The sequence below is a fragment of the Sciurus vulgaris genome (genome assembly GCF_902686455.1).
Source record: "Sciurus vulgaris genome assembly, chromosome: 10".
In the NCBI taxonomy this organism is placed as follows: domain Eukaryota; kingdom Metazoa; phylum Chordata; class Mammalia; order Rodentia; family Sciuridae; genus Sciurus; species Sciurus vulgaris.
Window position 1 is genome coordinate 70,002,266 of NC_136470.1, and position 20,545 is coordinate 70,022,810.

The window sequence follows — 20,545 nt, forward strand, 5'->3', positions numbered from 1 at the left end:
TAACCATTGTTAGATTATAGGGAGGTCAAGGCCTACAGTGCTTAACAACATGTTTCTTCTGCTCCTTCCTAAGTATCAATGACATAGGAATAAACATTCTTTCCAAAAGATAAACCATGACATTGGCATGCTCAAAGTTTTTACTATAGAAGTTTTAAAAGAATGAATCAGTATTTCTGAGCAAAGCCATCTCTGAATCCTGGCAGGTTTGAGTTTCTGAGCAGTGAAGAAAGTGCCACCTGTGTTAGTAGGAGCAGCTGGCCTTCTCCAGCTACAGCCTTTTCATACTGGCTGTTGGATCTTTTGATTCTGTGTAAACATCTTGGCATTGAGAATAAGAAGTTAATACTCTGAAAACATTCAATGAAGTCTCTCTTTGTATGCCCCTCTGTTGGATCTGGGAGGGAAAATCTAGAAGACTGGGTGTGGCAGACAGTGAGGGCCCCTGGTACGTGGGCTGTGGGAGAGGAGGAGGGCCAACAGAGCTGCAGTGGCTGCTGCCAGGATTACCAAGCCAGAGTATGTGACCAAGACAATGGGCTGGAACAGAGCAGGGGTCAGGTCAAGCAAAAAGTAGATGGGGGAGTTTTTTGGGTCTGAGTCCTGAGGAGGAGGTTGAAAGAGATCATTGTTCTTTCTCATTCATATTTTACGCTCCCTAAAACCAAGTGGGGGGAAAGCTTAGGTTAGAAACAATAAATCAGTTAGAAAATTATGTATTAAATGCAGAAGTCCTATCAAAGTAGCATTCCTCTATTGCATCTCTTTCTTGGGCACGTCTACACTAACCATCAGAAAACTTTGTCAGAAGAATTCATTAGACCTTATCATAATCTAAGACCTTATCATAATTTGATAAAATGGTCCAAATGAATAATTATTTATTTTGGAATAAATATTCTCTTTTAAAAATTTTTAGATGTTTTAATTAGTTTTACATGACAGTAGAATGCATTTTAATCATCATATATAATGGAGTATAATTTCTCATTCTTCTGGTTATACATGATGTAGAATCCCACCAATCATATAGTTATATATGTACACTGGGTAATAATGTCTGATTCATTCTACTGTCCTTTCTGCCCCTATACCCCCTCCCCTCTTTCACTCCCCTTTACCTAATCTAAAGTAACTCTGTTCCTTAGTCCCATAGTATGATAGTAAATTTTCATGTAATCTGGGATAGTATAAAGCTAGTTATTTTCTCAACTAGGATTTTGTAATAAAATTATTTCTGCTGAAAACTTAAGAAGCCATAAATACCTATATTGTCTACACATGTTAGGAAATCACAGCAACTGCTGGAAAACTGATTGCAAAGTATTTGTTCCTTCACAGGTTGAACCTCCAAATAAGTACTTCTTTCTAACTGGCTTGAAATTCCTTTTTTCTTAGAGTTAAGTCATTGAATATGCTGTACTACCTCTGTTCTTTAAAATGGAAATATCTTTTTGTTTTTGTTCTGTTTTGTTTGTGGTGCTGGGGATCCAGCCCAGGTCTCACACAAAGTAGGCAGGCACTCTACCACTGAGCTATACCCTTAGCCCCTGGCCCTTATCTTTAGTTATTGATTATTTATGTAATTTAACCAGTGCTTCTACTAACTGGGAAAAAAAAAACTTTTAAAAAAATGAAAGTGGCTATGTTTTTTTTTCTTATTTTAAAACAAACACCACACATGTTCACATGTTAAAAAAGAAAATTTAGAAAACTATAAAGATGAAAAAATTCTCTCTGCAATTCTCTCCAGAACTATTACTATTATTTTTCTTTTGGCCATAAAACTCAATTTTTTGTGCTAATTACTATTATTGTGTTATATTTTCATCTAGGCATTTCTCTATGTATAAAAGTACAGTTTTTAAAAACGTAAAATTGGAATTCTATTATATATTCTGTTTAATAGTATCTTTTTCCTGCTTTATAATGAACCATGAATATTTTTGCATATTTGTAATTATAGATTATAGTATTACTTTGAGCAGTTGCATAGATTTCATTATGAATGTGCCATAGTTTTTAACAATTATTCTTTTGCTTGTGATCATCTAGGTTTCTAATTTTTTACGCTTATATGGGACTTTGTGAACATGTATGCATATAAATCTTTGTACCCTTGTACATTTGTCAAATTATTTCCCAGAGTAAATTTCTAGGGGTACAATTGCTGGAGCAAAAAGTATTTAAGGGTTTGCTATATATTGATAAATTACCTGTCAGCCAGTTGTATTTGTATTTCCAGCTGTTTGTATTTCCATCAATACTTTGCAAGAATGCCCATTTTTTCATAACTTCATCAATGCTAGGTACTTTCAATCTTTTAAAATCTTTGCTTACATAATAAAATAGCTTCTCTCTGTTTTGATTTACTTTTCTTTGATTGCTATTTATGGTTCATTATCTTTTCACCTGCTAAAAGTTTTATTTTTTTGTTTTGTGTTTATCTACCATTTTTCTATGGATTATTCAATTTTCTTATTGATTCTTAAGGGCTTTTTATGTAAAAGACTTCTCAACTTTTTGTCATATATATGCACAACCTATTTCCAAAACCTGTTTCCAACTTTTTCATTCACCTTTTAAAATTGTGATATTTTGAAATACAGAAGTTTAAACTTACTCTTCATTCTATGGCCATTTCTTTTATAGTTTCTGATGTTTGGACCATGCTTAAAAAGACCTTTACTTTCTATTAGTGGGGTTTTTTTTTTTTGTTTTTTGTTTTTTGGTTTTTTTTTTTGTACTGGGAATTGAACTCAGGAGCACTTAGCCACTGAGTCACATTTTGTATTTTAGAGACAGCCCTTATTTTGTATTTTAGAGACAGGGTCTCTCGCTGAGTTGCTTATGGTCTCGCTAAATTGCTGAGGCTGGCTTTGACTCTCAACCATCCTGTCTCAGTCTCCCAGTCTGGGATTACAGGTGTGCCCCACAGCGCCCAGCTCTATAAGTGCTTTTATAGTCTCATTTTTACTTTACATTTTTAAATGATCTGGGGTTAATTTTTGTGTAAGGGATTAGGTAAATTTTTCACTCGGTTAACACCGAGTTATCCTGGCATTAATTATTAAGTCATCTATTCAGAAAGAGGCAGGCTGGCTGACTGACAAGCTTGCTTCCTTCCTTCTCAGAAAACATCCCTTCTCTTTCCACTACTCCTGTATTTCTAGAGAGAAATGACTGAAATTGGTGTGTGGGTGACTGAAAACAGAGAAGAAACCAGGGAACTTAGCAATTCTGAATAGGTTCAGAAGTACTGTACAGCATCCTAGAATCCATCTTTTATAGCTCTGTACTCCAGCATTGCCCAATAACACCAGATAAATGCACACTTTGGGGTGTAGACCAAGGCATTTATTCCCACTCAGTTTCTAGGCAGAAGTGAGAATAAGAAGATAATTCTAGCAGGGTTTGGGAGCATAATCCTGGTTAGAGTGGATTTATAACTTTGTGCCTATCAGCATTTAAAGGATAAAGAGACTTAGTGAAACTGAAGAATTTATTTCTACATGATTATATAGTACTTTAAATGATCATATTAAGTCTCAATTTTTAAACTAATTTTTTCCTTTTAGGACAGAACCATATATTTTTCCTCCTGTTCCTTCTAAGTACCCAACCATCCCTTCGAAATCTACTGTGGGCACTCAGACTGTTTATAGGGATGCTGATGTTCAAACAGATCCATACTCTCCAGAATATGTAGTATGCCAGGACACTATCCCTGAGCTCTTGACCCTGGCTACTCTGACTTGGGGTAAGTTAGTAATTCTCTTGAATATTTGTAGATGACAGTACAATCACCATTCACACTATTGAGTTCCGAAAATTACACACATACAGGCAACTCTGGCTTATAGAGTGAAGAGATAACCCACAGACTGAGAGAAAATATTTACAAATCATATATTGGATAAAGGGCTAATATCCAAAATATACAAGGAACTCAAACTATTCAATAACTAGAAAATAGTAAGCCTAGTAAAAAGTGGGCAAAGAACTCTAGTAGACATTTCTCAAAAGAAGACATACAAATGGCCAACAGATATGTGAAAAAATGAAGACGAATTCCAGAATGCAACATACAGAGGTAAAGCAAGGTAAAAGAGTCATGGAAAATGGCATTATAATCTTCAGAAAGTGAGAATAGAGGGAATGATAAAGAAGCAGTGCAGCAAAAGATAATGGTCCAGAATTCCCCAGAACTGCAGAGAGGCATGAACCCTCACAAAGAAAAATTGCACTGAGTACTGAGAAGGATAAATATTTAAGAATTCACATCTACTGCTAATAGAAGAAAAAGTACAAAAACTATTAGAGAAAAAAGTGAGATTACCCACAAAGGGTTAAAAGCAGATTGACATTTTGTAGTATTATATTTAAGATATGGTAAGATAATTGCAGATCTAGAATTTTTTACCAGCCAAAATATTAAGGAATGAAGGTGAAATAAAGAAATTTTCATACATAATAAAGCTATCTTAAAGGATATTACAAGGATTAAATAAATTCATTTATGAAATGTGCTTACAGCTACAACCCAGAAATTTCCTAGGTGTATACCAAAGAAAAACAAACACATAATTCCAACAGAAATCCTTGTGTGTTTACCAAAAGGCATGTACAAAAAAAAGTGTTCATGGTACACTATTCATAATGACTCCAAAGTGAAAACATTTCAAATGTCCAACAACCATAGAATAGATGAATAAAATATGGTATATTCTACACAATGGAATATGTGTATAATAATGAGAATAGAAGTACAATTATATATAACCACCTGGTGAATCTCACATATATAATGCTGAAGAAAGAAGTAAGATAGGAAAGAGCACCTACATTGTGATTCCATTTGTATCAGACTCAGAAACAACAAAAACTAAAGTAATCTGTTAGGCATGAGGATGACTTCTCTTGGGGCAGGTAGATGCTGGGAAGGGAGTCTGATGGGAACTCTACAGTTTGGGTAACATTGCATTCCTTGATCTGGGTGTCGTTATAGGAGATACTCATTTTTCACCTTTCTATACTTATGATATGCATTAATAAAAAGTTTACAAACAGATATATGAAAAAAGACATAGTGAAAAAGGATGACACTCAGGACAAAAGTTGAGTGCTCATTACTATGTACCAAGAACAGTGGCAATCGTGCTTTACATTTCTAACTCATTTAATCTTCACAGCTTAAGTAAATAATGAAATTAAAATCAGAAATTAATAACTAGAGCTTTGAAAAAGGCAAAAGAAATGGCTTGTTAGGACCATAAAGTAATTTTTTGATAAAGTCTAATAATAAAACCAAGCCTCTTGTAGGAAGCATCAAGAAAAATGATGCAAATACAGAGTATTAAAGGATGTAAGAAATGTAAGAGAATACAATGCATATCTTTTGCTGTATTTAAAAAAATGCAATTTTTAAAGAAGTTGGTTTTAAGAATAGATAAATAACTAAAGAAATTACTTGCTAAGAAGGAAAAAATATAAGAGCACCAGGCCTAAATAGTTTTGCAGGTGTTTGCCACTTTTTCAAGGATCTCATAAACTCTTGTTTTTGCAAATTCCTTTGGCAAAGAGAGAGAGAATGAAAGTTAATATATTTATTGTATGAATAGTTTAGATTTGACTTGAAAATTGAATAAGGACAGTACTTGAAGGGAAAATTACAGTCAATCTTAGGTATAGAATATATGCAAAAAATTCTAAATAACATACCACCAATCAAATTTTGCTGTATTTTAAAAGGGTGACATTGTAACCAAGTGGGTTAGTCAGCAAAATTCAAGTTTTTACAACTTCAGAAAATCAACCATGTAATTTATAATTTTAACAGAAAAGGAAACATGCTTTACTGGATGCAGAAAAAGTATTTGATAACATTCAGTGCTCATTCATGATACAAACTCAAAATAAATTGGAAGCAGAGGAAACTTAGAAATTCAATAATAAAAAAAAATCTCTACAACCTTTAGTAAACATAATACCAAAGGCAAAACTCTTGAAACTTTATCCTCAAAAAAAGGATATCCTCATCTCCACCATCTCATAGCAATGTGTAGAGAAGATCCTATCCTAGAGTTTAGTGAGCTGGGCTATGATTCCTGCCCAGCCAGGGACATTTAGAAGTATGGGTGGTATTTTTAAATGTAATAATGATTAAGAAGTGCTTCAGGCCTTTAGCATATGGAATGGGGTGTAGGGAATAATTTGGCACGGACACTAAACATCCTGTACTTCATGGGACTGTCTCATACAAGAAGTCACTGTCTGCCAAATCTGTCAATAGCACCTTGGTTGAGAAGCATTGAATCAATGCAGTAAGGTAAGAGAAAAAAAATTATGAGAATTAGAAAGAAACATCAAAATTATATTTTCAGACAAATGTGCTTGTTTGGAAAACCTAGTAAAATAAATTATCAGAACAAGAAAAGAGTTGATTATGAAATCAATATACAAACACTGCTAGGTTTCCTGTATGAGAGTAATATCTAATTAGCAAAATTATTGAAAAAACCACATTTGTAATAGCAACAAATGACAACATACCTAGGAAATCACTTAATAAATACATTTTAAGGCATTTATTGAGAAAATTATAAATTGTTCTTTAAGCTCAAAATCAAGGATATGATTAAAACAGAGACACACCATGTTTGTGAACAGAAAAATTCATGCTTGAATAGATTTGATTTCTTCCCTGAACAATTTATACCTTCGAGCAATTCTAATTCAAATTCCTACTCCGAATATAACTGTGCTTGTATAAATTTACATTTTTTTCTCTTCTCTTTCCCCAAATTATATAATAGCAACAAGGACAACAGAACTCCCACAAACTCCATTTCAGGAAAGTAAAAATTATATATACTCAATGAACTACTAAATATTTGTAGGGACTGCAAAAAGCAACTAAGATTAGGCAGAAGCAGTGTGGGAGGAAGTGAGGAACTTGGACTGGAGGAGGAACCAGCAGGGAATCTCAGAAAGCATGAGCAAAAATATACTTCCTGAGGGTAAATTTGACAGTATCCTGAATTAAAATGCTCATGTTTTATGATCTGACTGCCAGACTCTAGCATTTCCACTTCTAAGAATCCTAGAGAAACTCACATATGGGCACAAGGAGACCAGTACAGGGATGTTTGTTGTGGCATTGTGCATAATCAAAAAATTAGAAGCAGTCTAAATGTTCATGTGAAAAGACGGTTTAAATTGTAATGAAGTCCTAGATCTCGCTAAATGAGTATGGCCAAGCCCCCAAAACAAAGTTGAATAAGAAAAACAAGCTTGTGGGCTGGGGATGTAGCTCAGTTGGTAGAGTGCTTGCCTTGCAAGCACAAGGCCCTGGGTTCAATCCCCAGCACCGCAAAGAAAGAAAGAAAGAAAAACAAGTTTCAGAATGGTAGTACAAGATGATGTATATAAATATTAAATAAAAACAATATGCCTTTTATTTATATATAGTTCATTTTTTGTTAATATTTGAATCAAATCTGGTTTCTGGTTCATATTTGTTTTTATTAGAGAAAGAGTGTCCTGGAGTGCATAAAAACATGAAGCTTACACGAAGCTTAGACTGCCGTCTTCAAATCCTCATTTCTGCTTTTTACCAGCTGTGATCTTATACAAGTTACTTCTCCTTTGACCCCTCAGTCTCTACATTTGGAAAATAGGAGTAATTACATTTATATGATAGGGCTTAATGGAGGATTAAATGAATTAAATCAGTGCATGGCATTTTTTACAAATCTTTTTTAGATGTTGATAGAGCTTTATTTTATTCATTTATTTTTTAATATGTGGTGCTAAGGATCGAACCCAGTGCCTCACTTGTGCTAGGCAAGCACTTTGCCACTGAGTCACAACCCCAGCCCATGCATGGCATATTTTAAATTCTAAAGAAATGTTAACTTTATATTGCAAGATCTAGATATATATAAATCTGTATATAAAATACTAAGATTGGAAGGAGAGTTGCAAATTTCTTTTGTGTTTATTTGAGAGAGGGAAACAGGCATTGGGGCTTGATATGTTGGCAAGCTTTATTTTTATTTATTTATTTATTTATTTAGCGATGCTGGGGATCAAACCCAGGGCTTTGTGCTTGGTAAACTTTATTTTAAATGTTTTAATTTCTTTGGTTAGAACAGGTAAAATATATGAGACAAAATGTGTATGCAGTTGTTAAATCTGAGTATTGAAAGTTTTATTTTCATGCTTTTTTGTTTTTAAAATTACTAAAGAAAACTCCACACAAAATACACATCATTATATATATATATATATATATATATGTATATAAACATGTGTATGTATTATTTTGCACATGGGTTTACAAGTTTCTTTACACACACTCATAAAGCTAAAAGTGCATTGACAGTATGCCCACTGTGATTGCTTCTGGAAACAAAGGGCAGAAATATAGCACTTTATCCTTTTCTATATTATACTAATTTTAAAAACAAGAGATAGTAAATTCCTATATGATGTGTTCTTTTACAAGTGTGAGTCTAACAAAAGATTTGAAATAAAGCATAAATTTTGTAAGTAGTTTATTATATTTAATAGAAATAGGACTTATTTATTTCTTTATACTTTTCTGTAATTATTTTTAAATGAAAATAAACCAAAGGTTGGTTTATTGGGGTTCAATGATCAAAGGAAACTTGTTTTAGTCCCCATTTTCTGTATCAACTTTTGGTCCCAGAAAGATGATGGACTAAATCAAGGTCACGTTTAGAGGCGCTCACCACATCTTATGGCTCAGTTATGAGCAAGAGGCAGTGCAGGGCACCAACAGAACAAGCCAAGAGGCACATCTAGAAGGCATTCCTGTATCATGGTGTCCTGTCACAACCCTTGAATTTAGGGAAGAAGATCGGAAGTGAAAGGGAGTAAATTATACCCTGGCAGTAATGGGTTTGCCCTCTGCTTTCTAAGGTGGGATGTTTCATCCTCCAGGTCGAGGTCTTCCAGCAGGACAGGCTGAGGTGGAGATGATAGAACGAGCCCGGGAGAAGCGTGCTTGGGAAGCCACTCTTCCCCCTCTGGATGACATCCGCCAGTTTGAGAAGAGGAGGAGGATGATGAATGCAATGGAGAGGAAGGAGTGGGCCTTTAGAGAGCAGGAGATTGAAAAGTATGTTACCTACCATCCAGATACTTATCCTGCACTGATGGGAGTTATGTTTGTACTTCTTTTCATCTGTAAATCAGTTTCCCAAATGCCTGGGCCTAGAAGCAATCTCAACCTATGGAGATAAAAAAATAGGGTTTCTGGTTCTTTCAGGAGCAATCTCTGCCCCCTGATGTACTGGAGGAGCTCTCTATAAATTTCTCTCCAGTAACATGAAAAGGTGTCATGCCCTCCTGGTGTGTGAAGTTCAGCATGGAACCCCAATGTCAGCAACTCCTTCAGAGCATCTCTGATTTTTCTTTTAAAAATTTTTAGATGTTGATAGACCTTTATTTTATTTATTTATATGCAGTGCTGAGAATCAAACCCAGTGCCTCACGCATGCTAAGCAAGTACTCTACCACTGAGCCACAACCCCAGCCCTCTTTATTTTTTTTCTTTATTGTCTATCTAGATTGTTGCAGAATCTTGCTGACTTCTTCAGAGCATCATTCAAACTCTCCCTTTGTGTTCATTCCCAGTGCCAATGTCCCTAGGCCTTGGCCCTTTTCCTTACCCACGGACCAGCCTCCTAGTAGTCCTGTCCCTTAGTCCCCCAACACTGGATTCACAGTCAGGATGTCAGGGGTTATAGCTGTAGGCAATGAGGCATTTCCTATTTGAAAGGAAGAATTGAAATGCTTCCATTAAAAGATGAGCATACATGACAGTATGGATAAATAACAATATGCCAAGGCACATCAGTCATTGTAACTGACATATTTTTGGTAATGAGATTATTGCTGATATGTAGAAAAGATGAGAAATTATAGTATCAAAAATTACAATTCCCTAACAAGCAAGAAAGGAAGGGTACTTGTTAAGGTTGTCCTTTATTCTAGGCCATGCTGAAGCCCTTATTGTTCATAGCAATGCTACTAAGGCCCCTTACATACAAGGGAGTTAGGGACCAAGAGAGTTAGGGACTCGGCTTGGTGGAGAATTCAAAATATGTTCTCCCCCAACCTCCACTGAACCTCCACAACACCTTCTTATTAAGCCTGAATCTAGAATATGTGATGTGTTGGTAAAAGCTTGCAATTTAATAGAAAATAGTGTTTGGGAACAACGTATGTGTCAAGCTACCCAATCTTGTCCGCAAAAATTTAAATTCATTGCTGTACTTCGGAAAGGAATGTCTTTTTCAGAAGATATTAAAAATATTAAAAATTTATCTGGTCAGAGTAAGGGCATCATCTGAGAAGGTAAGTACTTCTGTTATACTGAGGACAGTTTTAATATACATATTTTGAGTTCCTCCTGTGTGCCGGGCTCTGTGCTGTGAGATGGGGAACAGAATGACGGGAAACTGCTGTGCCCAACAGAGCTCGGTTATGGTCTCCTGGGGCTGGAGGTAGGAATGTGGGCAGAGGATGAGACAAAAGACTCTCAGAACAACGCCTCTCAGGTATGTTCTACCAGCGATGTGCTGCTTTCTACACCAAGAGCTAGGGGAACCCAGGTGAGAGAACAGTCCAATGTGTTTGAGAAGGGTGATTTGGAAAAGGTAGCTGCTGAGCTGGGTGTGGAAGGATGTGTAAGAAGCCTTCAGGTGGGCAGTAATATCAGTGATGATGATGATGATGATGATGATGACAGAGAGCAAGTAACCCTATAATGTGCTTACAATGGGCCAAGCAGTGTTCTAAGTCAGTAGTTCTCAACATGTGATCCACAGACCAGCAACATCAGCACTACCTGGAAGTTTGTTAGAAATGCAGATTCTCAGGCCCCATCCCAGGATGTGGGACCCAACAATGTGGGTCCTACAAATTATTCTTGAGCACAGTTAAGTTTGAAGACTACTGCTCTTGCTCTTTGTATACACTGACTCATTTAAATCTCACAACAACCCTGTGAGCTGGATAATATTATCTCACTTTTACAGTTGAAGAAACTAAAGTAAAAGTGGTGAGGTTTAAAACTTGACCATGGGGTGCTTAAGTGTGGGATATGTTCTGAGAAATGTGTGGTTAGGTGATTCCATCGTTGTGTGAACATCACAGAGAGGGCCTCGACAAACCAGATGGCAGACTCATCACAGTATGGCTCTTGATGCAATTAATGAAGATGGGAAATGGATGCTTCCTGCATAGCACGGCATACTGTCTTACAGTAAACTGATTTTTTAGAAGAAGTACACCTTAAACTAATGATAAAAATATAGTGAGTACACAAATCAGTAACATAGTTGTTTATTACCATTATCAAGTACTGTCCATAATTGTATGTGCTGTGCTTTTATATGACTGATACATAGTAGGGCTGTTTACACCAGCATAAGGTAATGTGTTTTGCTGTGATGTTGCGATGCCTGTGGCATCACTAGGTGATAGGAACTTTTCAGCTCATTATGATCCCATTGGACTACCATGGTAGATGGGTTCACCCTTGACCTAAGAGTCGCTATGCAGAACATGCCTGTATTTCTCGCTCTAGAGAGAAAGGTGGCAGCAGGCCTGTGTCTTATTTTTAAAAGTGCCTGCCTCCCCATACTCATTTGCTTTCCTTACTCTCCCACATGTATTCATTTTCAAAAGCTCTGTTTGTGCTCTGTAGTCCTTTTGGCTGAGGCCTAGCTCTTCCCTGGTCTGTGTGGCAGACCCCAAGCCTCGTTTATCCACTATGCTCTGCTGACTTCATGCCTCCCTCCATCCACAAGGAAGCCTTCCCCCGCCCGCTCCACTCCCCTGCTTGTCTTTCTTCTCCCACAGAGGCCTTTTCATTCTTCTAAGCCTAGAATTTATCTCCTTGCATTGTACATGTTGGTTTCTGTGCCTCTTCTGTGAGCACAGTGCTTCCTGAGCAGCAACTTATCTTGCACATCATTGTTTCTGGCCTCCTAAATATTTGACAAATGAGTGAGAGAATAAATGAATGCATGAATTTTTAAGTAAAGTAAAATGTGCTTTCAGAGCTCTGTTTTAGGAAAGGGAACCTTGACAGCTATATGGAACAAAGTTTGGAAGGAGGAGAGACTAGCTGCAAGGAGTCCCAGTTAGGAGAGCGGATATAAACACAAGCTAGAGAATGAATGCAAGAAATGGTTGGAGGAGAAATCATTGGCAGAGGCAAGAAGATGTAAGAAAAGGGGTAGATTTCTTGGGGATCAAAATGAGTACTTTTTTTAGTTAGTCAAAGGACACCAGGAATTTAGGCAGACAAAGTCTGGTTCAGAAATATCTGAGTAATCTGAGCTGGGGATATAGCTCAGTTGGTAGTGTTTACCTCACAGGCACAAGGCCCTGGGTTCAATCCCCAGTGCCACACAACACAAAAAAATTATCTGAGCAATCATCTGGATACACTAGGAGAACACTTAAAGGTAAAGGGAGGGAAACAGATTTACTGAGTATCTACTATGTACTGGGCACTGGCGTTTTCAGATTCACTCTTAAGAGAGCATGCCACACCCCATTTTCTCTCACTTCTGCATTCCTTAACCCTCCAGCAATACATACCACTCAACCTGGAACCGTCCACAGACTTCTTGATCCCCCAGAAATCTGCCTGGAGAGCCCTTCTTTTACCCCACCTGCCTGCCATACCATTCTTCATCCTTCACAGCTATACCCACACATTGTTATCATGTTGGATTCACTATTTCCCTGAAGTCATTGGTCACATTTTTGCTAGAGGGATCTTTTAGAAAAGTATATGAAGATGGTGCCCACTAAGAAGATTCCATTTGTAGCAACTATTCTTGTGTTCTCTAGTAGAACAACATATTTTGAGATACTGTATATGTCTTAATGCTCTGTAATTAACTTGAAGACTGCAGGACATTCGCCTGGAAGTTTTAAAAGAGCTGCTGAAGAAGCGTGAAGAGCGTCAAAATGAATTGGACATGAAGCACTTGAATGCCAAGTGGTGTACACTGCAGGAAGCAAAAGAAGCTAAACTGGCACAAATCCAGCACACACACATATCAAGTAATGGTGTAGTATGATGAAGGAAGAAAATGGAAAGGGGGCTTTGTTCTCTGATTTAGCTATGATAAAATTCTGTTTTGGTCCTAGTGAATCAAATAGGTAAGGGATGAGAGCCGAGTTATTTTTCGAAGGTAGAAGGGTGGAGGAAAGTTCCTCTCTACATAAGCGATCACCTCCTAATAGGTAATTAAGTTATTGATGTTATGGAGGGGGTGAGTGATGGTTCCTCATATTCATGCCTAAGGCCCTGGACAGAGTCCTATTGCTCAACTTTTTTTTTCATTATTGTCCCCTAAAAGTAACCTTGGAAATATACTTTTTTCCTAATATACTTATTTCCTAAAAATATACTTTTTTTGTGATTAGGAAAATACCACTGACATCTTATATAGATGTTTATGTTCTTCATATGTATTTGTACTTTATATATAAAAATAGGAAATATATGGCTTACACTTTATTCAGAGCAGGATTAAGAATGACTATAAAATTCAAGTGAAAATTATTTAAAAATTGTAAATTATTAACATTTAATTGTAAAACTTTACTCAACTGAGAAAGTTTTAATGTCATTTATTTACTTAAAAATTATATTACCTTTATACGCAAATCAGCAACTGATATGTATACAAGTAACAATCACCTATTAGTTTTCTAACAAAAGAAAAGCAATTACAAAAATTAAATTACTACTTAAAAATTATTTTGGTGAACTTAACTTCTCGATGTGAAAAAATGACTTTTAAGTAACAACTAGGTATTCATTTAGATGTTGTCCACCTTTTTTTCTTTTTGGTACATGACTAGTGAAGGATTTGACTAACTTTGTAGATAAGTAATTATAAATAGCTTATAATAAAATATAAACTATTTTTACTTAATTCTAAAACTCCCAGTTCCACACAAAAGCACTGGGAATTAAACAGACAATATCCGCATGGCTGCAAGTCGTATGCCTCACACCTTGAGGGTACACCTGGAGCTGTTAAAGGGGACTGATCTGTGAGGAAAGGAAAAGAGCAGGTGGAAGACTAAGCTTGACTCCTGAGCTGAGAATTCTCCTGGTGGGCACAGCTCAGCCTTTCCCCTCTGACTGCCAAACAAGTCTGAAAACTAAACAGTCACCTTCCAGTTTCTGGCGTCAACCAAGATGAACCTGTAGTCCTCCCTTTTAATTGCCTTGTAGTGGGGAAGAATTCTCCTAGCACTCACTGAACTTGTCTTTTTCATTTACTTTGAATTTCCTTAATTTAATAAACTTTCTTTGAAAACCTCTTGGCCCAAAGCTTGTAAAAGCTTGCAGTTATAAAAGATTTGTGATTAGTATGAGTTGAGAACTAACTGATCCAGCTTCTGTCACTCCTGCCTGTCTCATGGCAGACCTGTTTTTAGTGTCACATTCTGGCTCCAGTGAACATCATGAAATTCATTCAGTTCAGTAGCTTTCCGGTGAATGAAACTAGAATTAGTTTACTATTTTGCATTTCTTATTCAGAACAACATTTTGGAGAGAGTCATGTGGGTATTTTTTCTTTTAGCAATCAGAAAGATCGAAGCAAAGGGAAAGAACATTGAAGGGAAACTGCAGAGAAGAGATATCATCAAGGATTATTCTGATTATGCATCGCCAGTCTATGGACCTCTATCACGCCTTGGCCGTTTCCCAGACAACAACTCAGAGGACTTTGTAGTAAAAAACTACTATCTCAACACCTATGAAGGTAAACAATTTGCATATTTAAGTCTATTATAAGGGGTTATCTGAGATGTGGATTAAATGTATCATTGTAGACGAATAGTTAAATAATAAAAATATTTGTAGGAAACAACAAAGAACAAATTTAATGTGATTATTAATAGGAATTCATACAAACCAATAAAAACTCTTAAGACCCAAATAAATAAATGGACACACTATAGGACAATTTAACAAGGTAAATGCAACTAGCTACTCAACATTTGAAAATGTTTAATATTGCTAATAGTCAAAGTTATGCAAAAGTTAACTAGAAAAAAACATCTATAGCAGGTTCATGAAACAAACAAAACATACCTAATGAAATAAACCTGTAACAAAGAAATGTCAGAAAACTGGAGGGCAAAGGGATGGGCAGGTGGTCAGGTGATAAATTCATGGAGAGGACTATTACTTTTATGAAGTTCAAGAGGCTTGTTTAAATTGTTTAAATTTAAGTTGACAAATTGAAGCATCATATGGCCAAGATCAGGAGTTGATCGTCACACAGTTGAACTTGTAGCTCTGAATGGCCATCTCCAGAGCAGAACGTGACAGCACGGTGAACATACTCTTTCGAGTGATGGCAACATGTATCTTAGCATTTTTAATTTTCTTGTTGATCGTAAAGGAACTTATTGTTCTTTTGTAGGTTAACATTGTTATTTTAGAATGTGTGTCTCGTTTTATAGTTTAAGACACTAAGAATATATGTTAATTATACAGAAAGGTGCTTTACGTTTCAGGGGGAGTTCATTCTATTATGTGAGTATACCTTATCAACAATTCCAACGAAGCCAGTTCACAAACAACTACTAAAATCAACAATATCTGTTTGAAATGGTAAATCTAAGCACTGGATACTAAAAACATGTGCTTCCTTCCCATAGGACTAGTTGAACTTGAGTCAAGTCTCCCAGATTTTGTGACACAACCAAGAATCAGAACTCCTAAACCAAAAGTTGTTACCACTAAAGCTGGTTTTCTAAAGAGAGCAGCAAGACTGGACTATGAGTTGGCAGAGGTTCACAAGGTATCTTTGTTATCTGGAAGACAAGAGGCTTCTAGTGTGACTTCTGCAGAAAAATGCTTTACTCTAAAACTTTTTAAATTAATTTTTTATTTGTCCTAATTGATTATACATGACAGTAGAATGCATTTTGACACATTGTACACAAATGGAGCATAACTCACTCCTCTGGTTCTACATGGTGCTGAGTCACACCAGTAGTGTAATCATACATGTATATAGGGTAATAATGTTCAGCTCATTCTACTGTCCTCCTCATCCCCACCGCCCCACCCCTCCTCTCAATCCCCTCTACACAATCCAAAGTTTCTTTATTCTTCCCTACCCATATTGTGAATTAGCATCTGCATATCAGAGAAAACATTTGACATTTGGTTTTTTGAGGATTGAGGATTGACTTATTTTGCTTAGCATAATGTTCTCCAGTTCCATCTGTTTACCAGCAAATGCCATAATTTCATCTTTAAAGCTGAGTAATATTCCATTGTGTGTGTGCATGTGATATATATATATATATATATCTCACATTTTCTTTATCCATTCTTCTGTCGAAGAGCACCTAGTTTGGTTCCATAGTTTAGCTATTGTGAATTGAGCTGCTATAAACATTAATGTGGCTGTATCACTGTAGTAAGCTGATTTTTAAATACTTTGGGTATAAACCAAGGAGTGGGATAGCTGGGTCAAATGGTGGTTCCATTCCAAGTATTCTGAGGAGTCTCCATACCACTTTCCATAACGGTTGCACCAATTTTCAGTCCCAGCAGCAATGGATGAGTGTACCTTTTCTCCACATCCTCACCAACATTTATTGTTGCATGTATTCTTGATAATGGCCATTCTAACTAGAGTGAGATGAAATCTTAGAGTAGTTTTGGCTTGCATTTCTCTAATTGCTAGAGATGTTGAACATTTTTTCAGCAAAAGCCTGCTTTACTTTTCTTGCTTAGTATTAATTTAAGAATTATTTTTCCAAATTCTGGAAAGAATGTCATTGGTATTCTGATGGGGGTTACATTGAATCTGTATATTGCTTTAGGTAGTATGGCCATTTTGATAATATTGATTCTGCCCTTCCAAGAACATGGGAAGGTCTTCCCATCTTCTAAGGTTGTCTTCAATTTCTTTCTTCAGTGTTCTATGATTTTCATTGTAGAGCTTTTTACCTCCTTGGTTAGATTAATTTCCAAGTATTTTATTTTATTTTATTTTTTGAGGTTATTGTGAATGGGATGGTTTTCCTGAGTTCTTCCTTGGCTGAATCACTGTTGGAGTATAGGAAAGTTTATTGATTTATGGGTGTTGATATCGTACTCTGCTACTTTGCCAAACTCATTTATAAGCTCTAGATAGACATCTTGCGGTAGAGTTTTTTTCAGATGTTCTAGTTATAGGATCATATTATTGTCAAACACAGATAGTTTGATGTCTTCTTTTCCTCTCTGTATCCCTTTGATCTCCTCTTGTTGCCTGATCACTCTAGCTAATGTTTTGAGGACTATATTGAATAATAGTGATGAGGTAGACAGTCTTGTCTTGTTCCTGATTTTAGAGGAAATGCTTTTAGTTTTTCTCCACTTAGTATGATGTGTAAGAATGTTTTGTGGACGATTTTTGTGAGTTTATGGAAGTCCCCTTTTATTCCTAATTTACTTAAGGTCTTTTTTTAAAATTTATTTTTATTGTACACAAATGGGATACATACTGTTTCTCTGTACATGAAATAAAGTCATACCATTTGTGTAGTCGTACTTTTACATAGGATAATAGTGTTTCATTCATTCTGTTATTTTTTCCTTCCCCCCATCCCTCCCACCCCTCTTTTCCCTCTATACAGTCCCTCCTTCCTCCATTCTTACCTCCTTCCCACCCCCCAACTATGTGTCATCATCTGCTTATCAGGGAGATCTTTTGTCCTTTGGTTTTTTGAGATTGGCTTATCTCACTTAGCATGATATTCTCTGATTTCATCCATTTGCCTGCAAATGCCATAATTTTATTATTCTTTATAGCTGAGTAATATGCCATTGCATATATATACCACAGTTTCTTTATCCATTCATCAATTGAAGGGCATCTAGGTTGGTTCCACAATCTGGCTATTGTGAATTGAGCAGCTATGAACATTGATGTGGCTGTATCTCTGTAGTATGCTGATGTTAAGTCCTTTGGGTATAGGCCAAGGAGTGGGATAGCTGGGTCAAATGGTGGTTCCATTCCAAGTTTTCTAAGGAATCTCCACACTGCTTTCCAGAGTGGCTGCACCATCTTGCAGCCCCACCAGCAATGTATGAGCGTACCTGTTTCCCCACATCCTCGCCAACACCTGTTGTTACTTGTATTCTTTATAATCACCGTTCTAATTGGGTGAGATGGAATCTTAGTGTAGTTTTGATTTGCATTTCTCTTATTACTAGAGATGTTGAACATTTTTTCATATATCTGTTGATTGTAGATCTTCTGTGAAGCGTCTGTTCATTTCCTTAGCCCATTTGTTGATTGGGTTATTTGTATTATTGGTGTAGAGTTTTTTGAGTTCTTTATAGATTCTGGAGATTAGTGCTCTATCTGACGTATGAGTGGCAAAGATTTTCTCCCACTCTGTAGGCTCTTAAAACAAGAATCAATAACTGGGATAGATTCAAACTAAAAAGCTTTCTCTCAGCAAAGGATCCTTAAGGTCTTAATGTGTCTTTGTTGAATTTTTTCTGGCACTTATCAAATTTATATAGGTATTTAAAGCTGAACATTTCATGCAAAATGCTGATTTTTGCTGCAATCCATTAGTTTTGATATGTAGTGTTTGTCATTATTATTTTAATAACTAAAAATGTTCATTGTGGTTTTTGAATTTGTGAGTATTTAACAGTGTTTTTTGAAATTTCCAAATATGTAGGAATTTTAACTCATTTTTCCAGTTAACTTACTCAATTCCACTGTGATCAGAGCTAATAATCTACGTGATATCTCTTCTTTGAAATTTAGTGAGGCTTTCTTTGTGAACTAGTATATAATTATACATATAAAATAATCAAAGTCCACCTTTAAATCATACTATACCTCTCAATGTATAAGACAGGTACCTGATAGCAGATTTCCTATTTCCTGTCTCTCATCCCTGTGATTGCTTTGATTTAAAAGTTGTAAGCACCCAATACATTTTTACTCTTACTGCTTTAACAAATGGTAATCTTTTAGTTCAATTAGAAATTAGAAAAATAAGAAAAGATTTAATTTAATTTTATTTATTCTTTCTCTGCCATCCTTCCTTTATTTATGTATTTCTACATACATATAAGTTTCTAACCTGAATAACTTGTTTTATTGTTTCTTACATGGGTCTGGCAGCGAACTTCAGTTTCTATTTATTTTGAGTCTTTCTCCTTTACTATTGTAGAGGGAGGGAGGTATAATTCACATACAATAAAAATCTACCCTTTTAAAATGTATCATCCTCATCCCCTCACAACCAATATTCTACTTTCTCATTTTGGATTTGCTTATGCTGAGCATCTTGTGTAAATTGAATCATGCATTAAATGGATTTTTGTATTTGGCTTCTTTCACTTAGCATAGCATTTTAAGGTTAAGCCATTTTCTAGTACATCTCAGTACTCCATTCTTTTTATGACTGCATAATATTCCATCACATGGATAAGCCACATTGTATTTATCCACTCATCAGCTAATGAATATTTGAATTGTTTCTATTATTGGCTATTACAAGTAATGCTACAGTGCACTTTTGTGTTCAGGTTTCTGTGTGGACATGTTTTCAGTTCTCTTGGGCATATCTTTAGGAGTGGCATTGTTGGGTCCTATGGTAACTTATGTTTTACTTTTGAGAAACTGCCAGACTGTCTTATATTCACATCAACGATGTGTGAGAGTTCCAGTTTCTCCACAACCTTTACATCTATCTTTTTTTTTATTATGTTTGAACAGTATGTGTGAGGTGATAACTCATTGTAATTTTTACTTGCATTTCCCTAATGATTAATAAAGTCAAGCATCTTTTTAAGTACCTGTTGGTAATTTGTATCTTTTTTGAAGACATGTCTATTCAGATCCTTTACCCATTTAAAACATTTTGTTTTATTGTTGAATTGTAAGAGTTTATTGTATATTCTGGAGACTGGACCCTTATCAGATATGTGATTTCCAAAGTTTTCTCCCATTCGGTGGATTGTCTTTTCATTTTCTTAATAAATATGCTTTAAAACACACACACAAAAATTAATTTTGATCTTTTTAGTTTTGAAGAATCATTTTGCTAGATATATATAGAATTTGTATGTTTTTTAACATTTTAAAGATTTCACTCTCCTTTCTTCTTGCTTGCATTGTTTCTGATTAGAAATTTACTGTCATTCTTCTCTTTATTCCTCTGAGCTTAAGGTATTTTTTCCTCTGGTTTCTTTCAAGATTTTTTTTCTTTGTTTCTGCTTTTATTTAATTTAAATATTATAAGTCTATTTATTTGTTTGTTTTATTTAAGGTATGTATCTTGCTTAGGATTCCCTAAGCTTTCTGGATCTCTGGTTTGGTGCCTTCAGTGTAATTTTGGGTAGTTTTCAGCCATTATTACTTAAAATATTTCTCTTGCTCCATTTCTTCTTTTTCTTCTCCATCTGGCTTTCTAATTTTGCCTATGTTGTACTGTTTGA

The 20,545-nt window shown here is 35.7% G+C and overlaps 1 protein-coding gene across 1 annotated transcript in view; it reads left to right on the forward strand.

The window, feature by feature from the left end:
- CFAP91 (cilia and flagella associated protein 91) overlaps positions 1–20,545 on the forward strand; it is a 72,190-nt gene that overhangs the window by 8,210 nt on the left and 43,435 nt on the right. The window contains exons 6-10 of the mRNA XM_079155371.1: positions 3,579–3,760; positions 8,968–9,145; positions 12,956–13,113; positions 14,652–14,834; positions 15,739–15,881. Coding sequence (XP_079011497.1) covers positions 3,579–3,760; positions 8,968–9,145; positions 12,956–13,113; positions 14,652–14,834; positions 15,739–15,881 — 844 coding nt within the window. The remainder of the gene's footprint in view (positions 1–3,578; positions 3,761–8,967; positions 9,146–12,955; positions 13,114–14,651; positions 14,835–15,738; positions 15,882–20,545) is intronic.